At 41.1% G+C, this 16,015-nt stretch overlaps 1 protein-coding gene across 3 annotated transcripts in view; it reads left to right on the top strand.

Moving 5' to 3' along the window:
• Positions 1–16,015, top strand: part of ATP8A2 (ATPase phospholipid transporting 8A2) — a 345,411-nt gene that overhangs the window by 130,850 nt on the left and 198,546 nt on the right. For all 3 annotated transcript variants that reach the window (XM_075419576.1, XM_075419584.1, XM_075419592.1), the window contains one exon: positions 13,714–13,886. In XM_075419576.1, coding sequence (XP_075275691.1) covers positions 13,714–13,886 — 173 coding nt within the window. The remainder of the gene's footprint in view (positions 1–13,713; positions 13,887–16,015) is intronic.

The raw sequence follows: 16,015 nt of genomic DNA, 5'->3' as shown, positions 1-16,015 counted from the left end.
ATAAATCAGTAAGGATATTATATTAATGATAAATATACATAATACTTTACATTTTTTTATACACACACAAAAAAGGTTAGGCTCTCTAGCCGAGATCTGGGTCTTTAAAGCACCCTATATGCATATACTGAGAAAATATCACTGTGTTTTTCTGGGACTATAATTATAGGCTGACTTGTATGTCCAAAAACCAGTGTCACTTTCTTGGCTGAATTCTCCATAGCAGTTTGTGGGCATCTGAGTGTACTAGCAACTTAAAAAACAGAACTGTGTGGTTAAGATACTGTAACACAGAATCTTGTATCTTCATGATATCAAGCAGAAGGTGTTGGTATCTTCTTAACATGAAGATTTATCCAGTTAGCTGAAAGGTTGTCTCTTATCTTTGGAAAATTACTTAGTAGAAGCATAATTTCCTTGGAGGTCTAAACAAGAGCTTGTTCCTGCTCTGGAAAAGCTGGAGTGTTACATTGGAAAGAGAAAAAGCAACTGGAACTTGTTTGACAAAAGTAGCAGGAAATAAAGCAAAAAGCCTATTCTGTTGAATGAATTTAATAAAGTTAAAATACCAAAATATAAAGACACGGAGGCATTTTAGCTTGTTAGCAAAACTAACAGACTGCTTCCTCTTGGCAGAGTAGAGTTGCTTTTAATAATTACACAGATGTGTTAGTGTCCAGAACAAGCATTTCTTTCTTGCTCTTTCTGTAGCATGAGATATAAACTCTTACATGTACCATGATCTTTTCTGTGGTGAAACATCTCTTAGGTATTGAAAGCAATAGAGAGATTGTCCTATGTAGAGCATTTCTGGAGTAAATGGAAATTGTGTAATAAACATGATCCTGTTCTTAGTGTGAAGAGAACAGGATTTCAGCTATGCTATTTGAAATCCCTAGTCTTCCTAGGGTACACGTGTTTCTGCTAAAGTTAGCGGTATTAAAAAATTATGTCAGACTGAACAAATGTCTTTCATAGAATTTAAGAATGTTTGATGGTGAGTTGTCTATTTGACTGCAGTTATTTCTACAGTTATTTCTTATGCTGCAAACTTTGCTCTCCAGACTCAAAAAAGGGTTGCAAAAGGCTCATGGCTTTCAAGATGATGCCTTTGGCAGTCAGGTTGCACTGGATGACCACTTAAGATGTCAGTTCTTTGGGCTGAGAATGTTGAGACTTTTGTGACTTTTCTTGATATCTAAGAAGGAAATTTAGTGTTTTATTGAGAGTTTACGGTAAAGACTGGCATTTCAAAGATGCCACCCTCATAGTCAGTGTCTCATATGAAGAAAAAGTACTATTGCAGGAAATTGGAAGTTTTATTTCAAAAGGCTAAAATGCTAGGACCGCCACTTCTGGCAGCACATGCTGCCGTGATACTTAATCTGCAAGATGGGAGTTGACTGGTTAGTGAAATCTTGAACAGATGTGTTTTATCTCTTAATTTGGAAGAAGCCTCTCTTCCCTCCTACTTCTACTCTTTCTCCCCCCTAAGTCCCCCCAGCTCATGGGTTGCAGGGAGACTGTGTGCATATTCCTTAATAAAGACACCACTTTTCTTCACAGAGAACATTGTTTAGCATGCAGCCATCTGGCATTCTGCAGTAAGTTTGACTTGAACACTCAACCATGTACTTCTCAAATTGTCAGTTGATCGATGCTGTTCTTTACTGTGATCTTGAGGTACCTGCAACACTTTATACAGGGTACCTATTTGAGATGGTATATCTGACATATTTGAAGATGATTTTTGTGTGATCAAGCAAAGCTTGTAAAAGATTTTTTAATTTTTCGTTTTGAATTATGTGGAACATGCTTGGAGATAAATGTGCTGCTGATAGGACAGATTCCTTCAGGGTATATTTTCTTCCCTATTTAACAAGTTCCCGGACTCCTGCTTAATCAGTTTGTTACAGAACTGAAAACACCCTTGGATGATTATCTACAGCTCTTGTTATAGCTTTTGATGGTCCAATTCATCTGGACTTTCAGGTGACACTGGAGACACAAAAGTACTGATATGATCTGTTTAACTTATGAAAGCAAGATTTGGTCTGTATGTGATAACCTGAGATTTGCTGTGCAGATTAAGGACTCTTTGTATATAGACATAGTTTTAGATTACTTGGCTTATTGTGAAGGAATTTCAGGTTGAAGTCAGATTCAAAGCTACGAAAATGATCTGAGTGAGGCCATCTGTTATCTCTGGATCCTCCATATAATGTTTTTCTTGGCTTGGTGGGAGATCATATTCATCAAGAAGAATCACGGTGTTATTGAATAAGCAAGGACTGCTGTGTAGAAGCAGTGACAGTCATTTGATTGATGTGCTTTAGGAATGTATTCTTGTTGTCTTGGCATACGTTTTTAGTGATATTTGTACTTGCTGTATAACGATATTTGCCTAATACTTTATCTGTTATGGTTCTTTAAATGTCATGGTGAGTTTACTCTCGTGAATAGGTTTGGATGAACAGATGAGATAGTTGGGGTTGTTTGTGTGTAGTTGTGGTATTTAAGCTTATTAAACAGTTTCATAAGAGAAATGCAGATGTTACTTGATCAGCTTCTACAGACTCTTGTTGGAAGGCAGATAATGACCCTAAAAACGCCTTTTGGAAAAATTATTCACTCATACCACTCCGAGTTAACTTAAAGCTTCCAGGCTTTGTGAGGAATCTTCTTGGAAACAACTTAGAAACTGCAGGTTTTCTATATGGTACCTGCAGAAGTGGTTTAGAGTAGACTATTTCCCAGCTATGGTACATACAAGCTCCTGTTCTCACCGAGCTCTGAGAATACGAAACTATTTTGGTACTCCTGTCAGAAATCTGGGATTGAATGTCTTATAACTAGTTCAAGCTAGTTTTAAACAATCATGCTTGTTTTATAGTAGAGAGGGAATACGGGACACTTTGTTATACCTTTCAGTCTTTCTTCAGAGGATTTCTTCAAAGGGATGAAGTAATTGTTTGGGACTTACAAGATTAAGTTAGTATTTATCAGTGTGGAGTGTCATTTGAGTGTTCATAGAGTGTGTGTTCTTAAGTATCTCTTCAAATCAGCATGTGATACAAGCCAAGCACTGTGGTAATACTGAGCAACCCCTATTGATGACCATGATTTTTTTTTTTTTGAAAACTTGATGAGAAGAGTAAATTGAAAAGAGAGTAAATTGAAAGTAGTCAGCTGGGATCTGATCTTCTCTCATGATCTGTTTGCTGAGTGGTTTTGTATCTATGTGTATGTTGAATTTGTTTTTTAAAGTATTTGAGGTTTCCTAAATGGGGAGATGCTGGTAGTATTTCCTTTGAAGTGTGAAGTAGTGAAGTATTCACAGTTGGAGTCTTCAGCTTTCAAAGATTCTCGTGGCTTTGAAAGTAGAGACTGTCCTTATATTCTGTACTTGCTGTAAAGCTAAGGAATGGACAGACTTTTAAAAATGGATTTTAGAAATGTATAATTTTCAGAGGCATCTCTAGCACTGTGTTCAGTGAGCTAACAAGCAAAACCTCATCACTAATATTTCTGCTTTTGGCTTTACAAGAACCTCACAGATGATGGGTTTTCATATGGAGCTGCATAGTTTGTCTGTTTGCTTATTACTGAGATATTTTGGTAGACAAGTTTCTTTTCCAGGAGTCACCTTAGTCTAATTTCTTCTCTTGGTTCTTGTGCCTTAATCCCCATAGTTCATAGGTTCCAATATTACTGCTGTTCCTTCAGATACATTCGTCTTGTGAGACACTCCCAAGTCCCTCATGATTCTCCAAGCTTGTATGAGCACCTGATCGCATGTTCCTGCTTTTCTAGTAATTTGTCCTGGACTCTTCTAGAAGAAGCTATAGAAAAATGGTTGTTCTCATTTCAGAGAACCTTTGTCATTCACATGCAAATAGGGGGCTGGTCCTGTACTACTTGATATAGACATGCAGCAGCCTCAGCTCATCTAATGCTATACACACTTGGCAGTCTTTCTACAGCAAAGCTGATCTAAGCAGCATTTGCCCCACCTGATTTACCCTGCTGTTATGCGGGACGGTCTGATAATAAACATGGCCTGAAAGGTCTGGAGGCAAGAAGTCCTTACAGCTCTATAGCTTCAGCAGAAGGAGCAAAAAATATGTATGGCCAAATGCATAATTTCAGTGGCAGAACAACTTGGAAAAAAATCACCGTGTGTAATCTCCTAGGTACCCTTCTCACACTGCTACACTCTGAGTTGAATCCTCTGAATGTGAACAAGAGTGGGAACATGTGAATGAAACTATAGGTTAACTGTTGTATGTTCTTATATATCCTGATCTGAATGCTGCTGTAGTAATTTAAAGTGAAATTCTAGGTAACTTTCTTGCTCTTTGTATTGTCGCTTCTTCTGAAAACACCCCAGAAACCTAGAGAAGGATTAGCAGTAAATCTTAATCTGACATACAACAGAAATAGCAAATTCCTTTGATTAACTTTTCATTCATCAAGAGATAATGGAGAAGATCTAGGGCTGCATATCATCAACTGTCTGTTTAAAAAAATAAAACTTGCAACAGGATTGTGTTAAAGGTTTCGGTGCTGAGCAAGCTTAAGGTTCTTCGGAAATGTGTATTGGTGTTACAGAATCAATGCATTGTATTTTAGAGGTAACTTCACTGTATTTCACCATTAGTAATGAAGTAGTTCTTACATAAAGCATGACTTCAGGTTTCTGCATGAAGAACGTTAATATACATATACACTTTGTGTTTAATTCTTATATTACTGTGATTGTTGGTAATCTGTTGGTTACTATGTGCAGGATGCTTCAGAGTGGAGGATGTTCAAAAACTGTTTTGGAAGTTGACTTTAAATGGTAAAGTCTTTAGTTGAGGAGGACGATGCTTGGCTGAATATTGCTTAGCAGCCAAGTCAGTTTGCAGATGCTACCAAGCTGTGAGGCTCTTTGTGCCTGTTGGGATTTTGGATTAGGTTTTCAAGTGATTTCTTCAGAGAATGGCCTGAAAGAAATCAGGTGCAGTTGAAAAGGAAATATGCAAGACTGGGTCATTGCACAGGAGTGCTAAACCCTGTGAACACAAGATGGGGAACAGAAAAGGAGTAGGTGGGTCCCAAGCTGAATGCGAGTTGAGTGCTACACTGTGGTGAAAAAGGCAAAAGGCAGGGAAGTATGGCACAGGAACATAGCCACCTGCATTCAACATGCACTGCCTCATCTGTTGCACTCTGTAGCCAGGTGGTCAGACTAATGTACACACCACTGTCAAATATAATTTTTTTTTTTGCGTTGTGACGCAGCTTGAAGGGTAGAAGAAAGCCAGGGTAGTTTTGTGGATGCTCTTAAGAACATCCTTATAGTTGAGAAAGCATGCAAATACTTGTCTGAAAACTTTTGAGTAGAACATGGAGGTCCATGTTATTGTAGAGTTGATTGTATTAGGCTGTGCATATCCTCATATTAACAGCTAAAGATTTCCAATTCTACTGATGCTTTGTGCTTCCATTTAATTGGCCATAAACCATGGCTTTGGGGTCAGTTTTATGTAAGCAGGTGACACAGTGCACCTAGCAAACAGTACTGTTTGAATTTGTATTTGTGTCCACGCTGTAACTCTAAAAGTATACAGAAGCAGCTAAAGAGTCAGTTGTTTAAAGACAGATCAGTCATAGGGAGTCATAAGAGGGGGAGCAGAGGAACCTGGCCAACAAATCCTGCAGCTGGCTGCTTGCTGTGTGTGAGAAGTTGTCTTTACTAGGCTTTCTGGCAATGTACTTTGCACCCTTGCTTATAACTAGGTCTTTGGAAGTTGCCTGTCTGCTTTCAGAAATCGAAGTTGTTTACTGTCCTAATCGAGCTTCATGCAAAACTTGGAAGACTGGCAAAAATGAGTGTCTGTTCTGGAGATAGAAGTGGTATTTCTTCCTTGGTGTCAAGAGGTTTCAGGGTTAGCACTCACACGTGTGTGATTTATTGTGGAAAGTGCTTCCAGTGACTCTTCTGCCCAACAGGTGTTGCTCTAAGTACTTGTATCGTGTTTCACCAGCTTTGGTTTGAACATTAGTGTGTCTCGCCTTTATGTTCATTATCCCTATTCTCCTGTAAATTTGCTTCTGCCAGATGTTCTTATAGATCCCTCAGGTACAGCAACGAGACAGTTTGACTTGAAAGACTTCACCAAACATATGGTGAAGCTTCTAAGTTACAATTAAGATACAGTGGAATATTTCCCATGAAGTTGGGCTGGCGAGTGTTATCTTGAATGGGGTTATGCAGTGAAGTCCTTGCTTTGCTTAAGTCCTCCTTGGAAGATTTTTCATTTAACACTGGGGGGGCAGGGTATTTTGGCTTGAAACTTCTTTTTTCAGCAAGGTGAAAGAATTGTTACATGTGATTATTCACACTATCCACATGTAGGAAGGAAACAGCAGAAGTGATAAAAAGTGAAGTATTGGATGGGTAAAATGGGTTGGGCTGGCCCTGCAGTGTACTCCAGAACAATGAGTTAGCAGGCTGTGTAATTTGTGTCATCTCACAGGCCTGCTTTAGGTGACCCTGCTTTGGCAGGGGGGCTGGACTAGAGGATCCACAGAGGTCCCTTCCAACCCCTACCATGCTGTGGTTCACTGACTTACTGGTTTAGCAATGAATTATAGGATGATGGAAGAAGTTAACTTGGAAAAATCTTTAAACTGCTGTAGCTGGCAGGACTTTCTAGTTTTATAATAAATATAGCAGTAAGTAGTATGTGCAGTTGACCTAGCTTACAGTTACAGTAATGTAAGTGTTAGTTTAACATCTCTTACAGCAGGAGCTTGTTCTATGAGGATCACTTGGGCTCTTCTGAGATGGAGGAAAGGCCATGCGAAAAGGGTGCATGAAATGTGGATGCCTGAGAAGGCCAGAATGTAAGGCTTATTTAGGCTTAGTCAGTGTGTGTCTCGGAGGTCACAGATCCAGGGATGAGTACTTCAGCTGAAGATGCCTTCTTGTCTGTGTGATGCTGCTTGCTGTTTAGTTTTCTTCCCAAGACCTTTTGCCTTGGGGCCCATGTATCACTCTATACTTAGAGTGAAATGTGACCGTAGTAGCTGCAGAAATGAGGCTTCATTTCTTTCTCCTGCTGTCATCTCGGTGACCTCGTGAGGGGAGGAAGAGGAAGAAGAGATTTGGGGCTGATGGGCTTACAGCAATTGTCCAGGTCTTCTCTGGGTATCAGCTTCTCTATAAGTTTAGGGAATGGCTGTTATCTTGGTAAAGTCTTTTGCACCCAAAGTTTTTCTAGCTCCTACTGACCTGTTTTCTTAGCAAGTATCTGATACTGCCATGCTGTGTTGGATACTAAATTGTCCCGCATACTGACATTTCTTGCTGTAGCGTGCAAACTTCAAGTTCTTGTGGGAGGGAATGGGCTGTATGGGGTGCTGCTGTTTTAAAAAAGAAAAAGTAAAAAGAAAGAATGAAAAAAAAACCACAATAAACAAAACACAACCCAAATAAACAAAAAACCCCAAACAAAAGCACCACACCCGAAGGCACACACAACCCCCACCCCCCTCCAGTGTGTTATATAGCCTATGTAATAATGTTTCTGATGTTTTTGGTATAGTATGAGGATTCAATTCTTGTTCTCAGTGAAGTCAGCAGAGCTCTGTTTAACTTAACACTGTTAACATTGAATTCCAATTTCACTGTAGGCATCATGTGAAAATTACTAGTATTTGCTCTGTTAAAATACAAAATAATAGCTTGGGAATTCCCAGAATTTGTTTGTCAGTTTTGTTATTTAAATAGAAAGCTGAGCACAGCAGTGTTTTTCTGAGGCTTTAGAAAGTGAGGATATATAAACATGCTATTAAAAGGTTTGTTAAAGATCCTGAGTGTGCAGTCCAGAGAAAAGACCACACAAACTCCAAACTCTGCTTCAGGGTGTTTTCATTTTCTGCCTGTCAACAAATAATAATCTGCTATGGCAATTTATAATAGTGTACTAATAATGTTACTCCATGTTCTGGATGGAAACTATGCACACACAGAAAAATAAAATCTGAATGTTTGTTTTAAGACAATAATGTAAGTGCGTGCCCTGCTCAAGGTTTGTATTTGTGGTTGTGACTTGTTAAAATGTAAAAACCAAACAGGAGAAGCAGGTGGGATAGACTTGTTATGGAATAAACCACCATGTCTTGAATTTAATACAAGCACAGAGACCATAACAACATTAACCTTTAAATGTGCTTGTGTGAGTCAGAACTGTTGGTATTTCTAGAATCAACTCCTCCAACTATGTCAAATGTGCAAAAGTAGAATAAAAAAAAGAAAACCTAGTTTCCTTAGCTTCCTTAGTTTGAGTTCTGTGGTGGACTTTTTGCTATTCAACTGATACTTTTTTAATGTTTGTGCTCTGAAGCCTTGATTCACTTGGTGGTGTTGTATGAATGGATTCTTAAGCCCTTGTGAAACTCTAATGAAACTGATAATGTTGCTCTGATTCAACAGGCAGCTTAAGCATGTGCACATCCTCTACTGGCTAATGAAGTGTCTGTCTTTGTTCGAATAGCCCACAGAATCAGGGCTGCTAAACCAATGGACTTTTCAGTTGATGCACCTTCTGACCTTTAAATTAAACTGTGTCTGTATTTTTAGTATTTGGTGGAAATTTATCTCATGTGTCAGGTCTGATTGGCAGGCACCTCTCCAGGTTTCCCCAGGACTGCTGGATGCTGTGTGTGTCTCAAGGAAATATTGAAGGAGGAAAAACCAAGTTCAATATGGAGAAGTGAAGTGCTTGTACCATTCTTCTCTGTAATATTCTATTTTTGTCAGGACTCCTGACAAATTTTCCATTTACTCTTGATGGGTACTCAGGAAAAATGGCAAGGATATTTCACAGGTCTGAGTTTATCCAGATACTTTCTTACGACTATCATTGATTTCTGCTCCATCATGCTTGTTCTAGTAAAGGATTGATTTATTCTTGCTTGATGTGACTCAAAGAAGAAACTTATTCCTTGATGTCAAACACAGAGTAAAAGTTAGGTATCAAAGTAGAGATCTCTACTTATCAGTAATGAGTTGCCCACGGAAGGATATAGTTCCCCATGGTTTCCAAATGCTTGTTTATCTGCTTACTTAGGAAGTCTTTGTTATATACTTGGAGAGATACAGGCTAGTTTCTTTTGCTTAATTGCACTGGCCTACAGGAACAGTAGTTAGTTTGTTTTTTTTTTAAACATAGCATTTTAAGAAGCTGGAAGAAACAAATAATAATTGGTGCTTTTTTACTGTATAAGCTATTGGGTTATAAGTTAGCCACGTATATGGAAGAGTATATTGAGAGCTTTACAAAATGCTGTTTAAATAAGGTGCCTGACTTGTAATCCTTGATTTATAGTTTTTTGAGGTATTATTAACCCTGTTATTAATTCTGTGACGTCTTGTATGTAAGAGGAGTAAGTTCAGTGACCAGGGCATGAATTGGATGAGGCTTGTGTATAGTCATGATAGTAAGCTGTAGAGAGACTAGTAGTCTCATCTGATGAGAAACATCACCTTTTGTAAGTCTTCCTGTTGACATGTGACTACTTCTTTTGGGCAACAGATGATGGACATTGAATAACCCTCCTGCACTTATCCTCAGGTTCTCCTCTGCGGAGGGAGGTGATTGGACCCTGGCCCTTCACCTTTCTTTAAGTTGAATGAAGAAGAGGTGTTTCCTCTGAAGGGCCAGAAAGGCTGGGCAGGGAATAATTGTAGAATAATTATTTATAACAGGACCCAAACTGTATCCCTTACACAATCCTTGGGATTTCTATGAATGTTGTCATTACGTAGTAATGTTGAATTAGATAAAGCTTTCTTCCATCAAGACGTACTCTTGTGTTCTTTGCACCAGTATGTAATGGTTTAAGCACAGTCATCTACTTTGTGTGAAGTTTTGAGGTAAAGTATAAATAAAGCATGCCATGAAGTCATAAATCGAATCCCTCACAGCTTAACAGGGAAGCAGGGAATGATGCAGTCATTCCTGTTATGAAGGTGGTGCAACATGTAATCTGTGCCTGAAATGGCGGAATTGCGTGCTCTGTCTACTCATTAACTTAATCTGTAAATTTGCCTTCAGTTTGGAGCTACTTTCTTAGTGAGTTACTGAGCTTGCTTTGACTACCATACCTATGAGTGGGGTGAGAGAAAATAAATTGCTAAGCAACTTCTCCTCCTCTCTGTGTGAAAGTGGCCTGATTCTCCTCCCACCTATTTGGCCCAGGAAAGCTCAGTCATTTGGTCTACCTGATCATCTTCCTCTGCTCAGTAATGCTGTCTTGAGTGCTGTCATGTCCTCAGCTTCTTCACCACCCAAAATTAATTTCATCTCCAGTGTTTTTTGTGGTTTCCTCCTTGCCTGCATGCTGCTCTGCATCCTACTTTAGAGGAGAGGTGACCTCTTTCCCTTGGCTAACTTTTTGATCTACTTCCCACAGTTCTTGATGGTAACTGGGGATCAAGGGCTCTCCCATAACAGAGCCTGCACCTGGCTCAGGAGGTCTCTGAGCTGCCAGCTGTGGGGGCCTGGAGGCTCTCCTGGGAGCGCTGGTACATGCTTCCTGCGGTCTTCCACTTGTTCCCGGCTGGTTGCTTTTGCCCACGGACATAGTCTGGTTTGATTGTGTGGCTATTTTTGTGTTTTATTTTACTGGCTTTATTTGTGTACAACTGATCTAGGCAAACTTCAGAACTTTACGCAGCAGATGGCTGGAAGCGCTGCCATGTTTAGCAGTTTTGTGATACGTTTCAGACTTCAACATACTGATCGAGTTTTGTATGAGAAACAGGATTCAAGGCAAGCAAAAATCTCTAACCACCACAGTACAATCTTGCTGCTCAGTGTACTGTGGTGGCTGGCTGTCTTCACAGACGTTAGATCAAGTTCACTCAGCATCATGCATGGAAAACGTTTTAAAAATTGAATAATTTTTAAATTTGGGATGCTAGTGTATTTTTTCTGAAAGTGTGATTTTTATTTGAGCTGGAAATAGAGATAAAGGAAAAAATCCTTTACCATGACCTTGGACCAAGGTCATGAACATGGACTTTTAAAGATCATTGATGTAACCCTGTACTAGAAGTCTTTGTAAAAAAAAAAAAAAAAAAAAAAAAAAAATCAACAGAAAGGGAACACTTAAGTTGTACTGAAATAAGCAGCAACAATAGTGGAATGGTCAAAGTGCAAAAGTATTTGGGATGATCCTACTGCTACTGTGATGTAAGTGAAGTTTGGACTGGTTGTGGTTGTTAGTGACTGTGGTCAGGATACCTCTAGCCAGGGTGAGAAGGACTATTGCAACCTTGTTAAAACTTTGCTGCCAATATGGGAGGCGGCTGGGAAGTGAGAGGAACAGAGGGGACAGCACTGTGGCCTGCAGAATCTGTCCCTCCTGAGGGCTGCAGTACAAGACACCAGAGCCACCACGGTGGCTCAGGGGACCATGGCTGTTGGGAGGCTAGGAGGCCGTGGCAGACTGTGTAACATCTGAGCGCCCATAGTGTTGTTGGTGCTTGGCCTCTAGTCAGCATGAGTTAATTGGGGTAGTGTGGTCTTACTGAGGAGTAAAATAAGAGAAGAAAAAAGAGGGGTGTTATGGTTGGAGACATCTTCCTACCAAAAGCACTGCCTGTGGTTCTTCATCCTGGAGGGTGTGGAGTAGTTCTTAGTCTTAAGTAGCTTGATGTGCTGAATTGATTTACCGCAGGTTCTCTGAGCACTGTGGTAGTGCCCGTCTGGTCGGCTGTTCTGGGTGTCTGTGGCGAGGCGTTGGGGCTGCAGGGTCCTTGGTGAGGAGAGGCTGGGGCTGCCCTGGGCGGAGGTGGTTCCATGGGGCAGCGCTGAGCCCCTCGGCCAAGATGGCAGCACCTCTGGGAAAGCCTCTCTGAGAAAGCACAAGGTGCTGCACAGACAGCGAGGAGTGATGGGGAAAGAAGTGAGAAACAGCCCTGCAAGCACCTGGGCCAGAGAAGTGTCCCATTGCTGTATTCACAGACAAAAACCCCACCTTGGTATGACTTATCTGTTCTTTAGAGTGCACAGAAACAGCTTGTGAAGGCTTAGACCAAGAAATTAAGAAGCTGTGGTACTAGGAAGCTCTTTGTTTTTTTTGCCATCTCTTCCCTTCATGGATAGATGCAGGAGAGATCACTGAAGGAAACATTATAGGAATGTAAACTTGTTTCACTCTGTTTTAGTAGTGCGATATGGAACTGGAGCTCTTTGGCTCAGGTGCCTTTGATGTGAGAGAGATGCAACTTGGAAGACTACTTTTGCCATCTCTGTAAGGGGGTTCATGTATGCAGGTTTCTGTATATCTCTGGTTGCTCAACCATGTGCAAAAACCCCAACTCCTTATTTCAGTTGAATGTAGAAAGAGAAATCCAGGTTCCACATCAGTCGTGGCCTTGGTTGAGGTGATCTGTTCCTCAGGAGCAGTGGGTGTGTACTCCAGAATAACTAGTTTAGTTACCTCGGGTTTTCTTTTTTTTTACCATCTGTCTGTTACACTGGAGGTGCAAATAGGAAATGCAGCACTTGGCAGCAGTTTGTGGCTTTCCAATTCGCTGGAGAAATCTGGATCTATGAAACGATGAATGGGTTGCAATGAGGCATAAACAGCACGTTTTCATTTCTGACGGTTATGACTCCATTCTAGTGTTGTTTGTTACATAAAGAAAAAACAACGTAATTTGCTTAGACCAACACAGGTCACAAACCGAGTACCGGTAGGTGTCAATAAGCAGAAGCAGGTTGAACACTTGGTATGGCACCGTTGCTGAAAGCTGCGCAGCTAAGATGAACAGGAGTGCATTTTTCTTTTTGGCTGGTTTAAGAGTGGAGAGAACACTAGACTGGAAACTGGGTGGGGATTTGCTAAAACAGAAACCAATTATTTTTGTGTGCCACTGGTACTGTTTTTTGAACAAAGGGGGAAAAACTGAAAAATTATATAATCCAGTATTAGTGATCATTTGTCACCTAAAAGCGTTGTTTGACTGGTACTGAAGTCTTTGCTTTTCATGTTGTGCCATCCCATGTCCTGTGGGCCAAGGCCTTCTCTGTCAAAGAGTGTGTGTACACTTCAGATTGTGAGCAGTTTCTTGAACTACTTAGCAATGGTTAACTCAGCTGGAACTGATGGCTAAACTAACCTGCGTGGGAACAGAACAGACTGCTTTAAGCATGAATTCCAGTGCAGTAGGATGTTTGAAATATTTGGGGTGACAGTGAAACATGAACACTTTATTTATTTATTTTTTACCCCAGCAGCAGCTGTCAGTGAAAATGTTTTTGGGTTAGGGAATACTGTTGGACTACGTAGTAATGCTTTGAACCATGTCAAAAGCAATGAAAGGCACTAGGTTATACCTGCCCTACAGTTGAAGAGGATGTATCGCAACTGATATGGGCACGTGCGTCGTGCAGGGTGTGTGGTGGAGATGCCAGAGTATGCACTGAAATAAAGCAGGCATTCCTAGGCAAGTGGATGCAGCTTTTTCTTATTTGTGACCCAAATTAATATGTCTGCACAAGGTCCTGTTAAAACACAAACTCATGTCAGTGCTAGTGTGGGTGCATGTATACTGTGCTCCATTGCATAGTCCAGAGATGCCTTGCTGCATTTTGGATGCACTTCTCTTACATTAGGAAGAAACATGTTTTCTTTCTGTTTATTCTTCAGGCAACAAGAGCCTCTCTGACTCAACATTGTACCAGTTTGGGGGAGTCGCTGGGCAAGGAAAACGATATTGCTCTGATTATTGATGGCCACACACTGAAGTATGCCCTTTCATTTGAAGTGAGGCAGAGCTTTCTGGACTTGGCACTCTCCTGTAAAGCAGTCATTTGTTGCAGGTAAGAAATTCTGGGACATTTTCTGGTAACAAAATGGGCACAAAGCCTGTGAAACTTTATCAAGTATGTTAAATTTCCTTTCATGCTTATAGTGCTTACAGGAAATGCAAAAGTAGGGGAAATAGTTTGATACTCGAGAGGAAACAAGCTGCAGTGGTGACCCACTTCATAATATGATTGATTTCTCTGCTGTGGAGCTGTTACAAAGTGAGGTAGTGCTGGGAGGAATGAAGGAGGACTGTAGAGAGGTATTCCTCTTATACCACAGAAAGGTCTGTGAAAGCATTTAGAAGGCTGACTGGCCAACAAAGCCTAAGATTTCAGTTCTTCCTGTTCTGCAGGATGCTCTACAGTGCAGCAGTAGAGCTTGTACACCTTCAGGGTGGGCATTCAATCAGTTGCATGTTCCTTCCTTGTAGCAGAACTCTGCTAGCTCTTGGAAGCAGTCTTATTAAGTATGATGGAAAGCAACTTGGGTAGTAGTTTCTTTCCTGCTCCTTTTGGAAGAGGAAGCAAGTCCTTCACTAAAATCAAGTATGTATATGTGTGCACTGTACAAATATTTTGTGGCAAAAGCAATTATAGTTCATGCATCTGAAGTAGTAACCCATTGGCTTTTTTAATCTCCGCCTAGTTTCTTTTGAAGTGCTGGGACTGTTGGACTGGTGTACTGCAGGGTGCAGTATGGGGGCTAGCGTTGTTCTAGCACTGTTCAGTGTCTTCGTAAATGACCTGATGACCAGATGGAGCATGCCCTCAGCATGTTTACACACAACACAAAACTGGGAGGAGTGGCTGATATACCGGGTGGTCATGCTGCTATTCTGAGGGACCTTGACAAGCTGTAGAACTGAGCAGAGAGAAGTATCACGAAGCTCAAGAATCTTTAATGTGAAGTCCTGTACCTGGGGAGTTACAGCTCTGTGCACCAGTAAACACTGGGGGCTGTCAGGCTAGAAAGCAGCTTTGCCCAGAAGGATCCTGGGGTCCTGATGGGCAAGCTGACCACGAGCCAGCGGTGCAGCCTAGTGCAAAATAGAAGGCTGTCGGTGTCCTGGGCTGCAGCATAAATAGCATTGCCAGCAGGTCGAGGGAGGTGATACTTTTTCCCTACTCAGCACTGGTGAGGTCACATCTGGAGTACAGTCCAGTTCTGGGATCCTCAGTATAAGTTACAAATAGGTTTAATGGAGAGAGTCCAGTGCAGGGCCATGAAGATGATTAAGGGACTGGAGCATCTTTCATACGAGGAGAGGCTGAGAGAGCTGGGGCAGTTCAGCGCGGAGAAGAGAAGACTTGGAGGTCGTCTTGTCAGTTTGTGTAAATACGTAGTAGGAGTGAAGGAGTATGAGGGAGCCAGGCTCTTCTCTGTAGTACTCAGTGACAGGACAAGATGCGATACACAAAACAGATGAATGTCTGTCTCAGCACAAAAAAACCCCAGTGTTGTACTGCAGGGGTGGTCCAATGCTGGAATAGGTTTCCCAGAGAGGTTGTGGAGTCTGTTCTTAGACATGGAAAATTCAACTGGGTGACATGGTGCTAGGCAACCTGCTCCAGCTGACCCTGCTTTAGCCAGGGGTGTTGGACTAGCTGATTTCCAGGAATCTGTTCCAGCCTGCGTGTTTGTAGGATCCTGTGACTGGGGACAAATGTCTGATTTTTTTCCAGCCAGTGCTCTTTGTCCTTTTCTCAAATCCTGTTCTAAATGGTTGTCAACTGCAATCACTTTCCTAAAATAGTTCTTCAATAGTAGTATTTTTGTTACTGCTGATTGATATTTTTTTTATTTTTTTTTGTTGGCGGGGGCAGGGAGAGGGCATGAGGTGTTGGAGGAGGGGTCTCACTTTTGCAGCTGTTTGAGCGAGTGAAGGGGTGTCTTCAAGAGAGAGCTTGCACAATTGCAGCAGTCTTCTCTTGAATGCAACAGGCCCAAATGTAGAGCCAGTGAGAAGGTCAGCATTCTCTTCTTTGTGCAAAGTTACCTGAGGCTTAGAGAGCACCGAGTGCCCAGGAAGGGCCTTGACCCTATGTTTCAGACTCACATTGTTGTATCTGTGGGAAAGTTAATAAACACTGAGCAAAGAGAAAGCTCTTACTTGTATACTCTATCACAGTGCTTAGGTAGA

This window comes from Opisthocomus hoazin, chromosome 1 (assembly GCF_030867145.1).
Source record: "Opisthocomus hoazin isolate bOpiHoa1 chromosome 1, bOpiHoa1.hap1, whole genome shotgun sequence".
Classification (NCBI taxonomy): domain Eukaryota; kingdom Metazoa; phylum Chordata; class Aves; order Opisthocomiformes; family Opisthocomidae; genus Opisthocomus; species Opisthocomus hoazin.
This window is presented reverse-complemented; position numbering and strand designations above follow the sequence as displayed.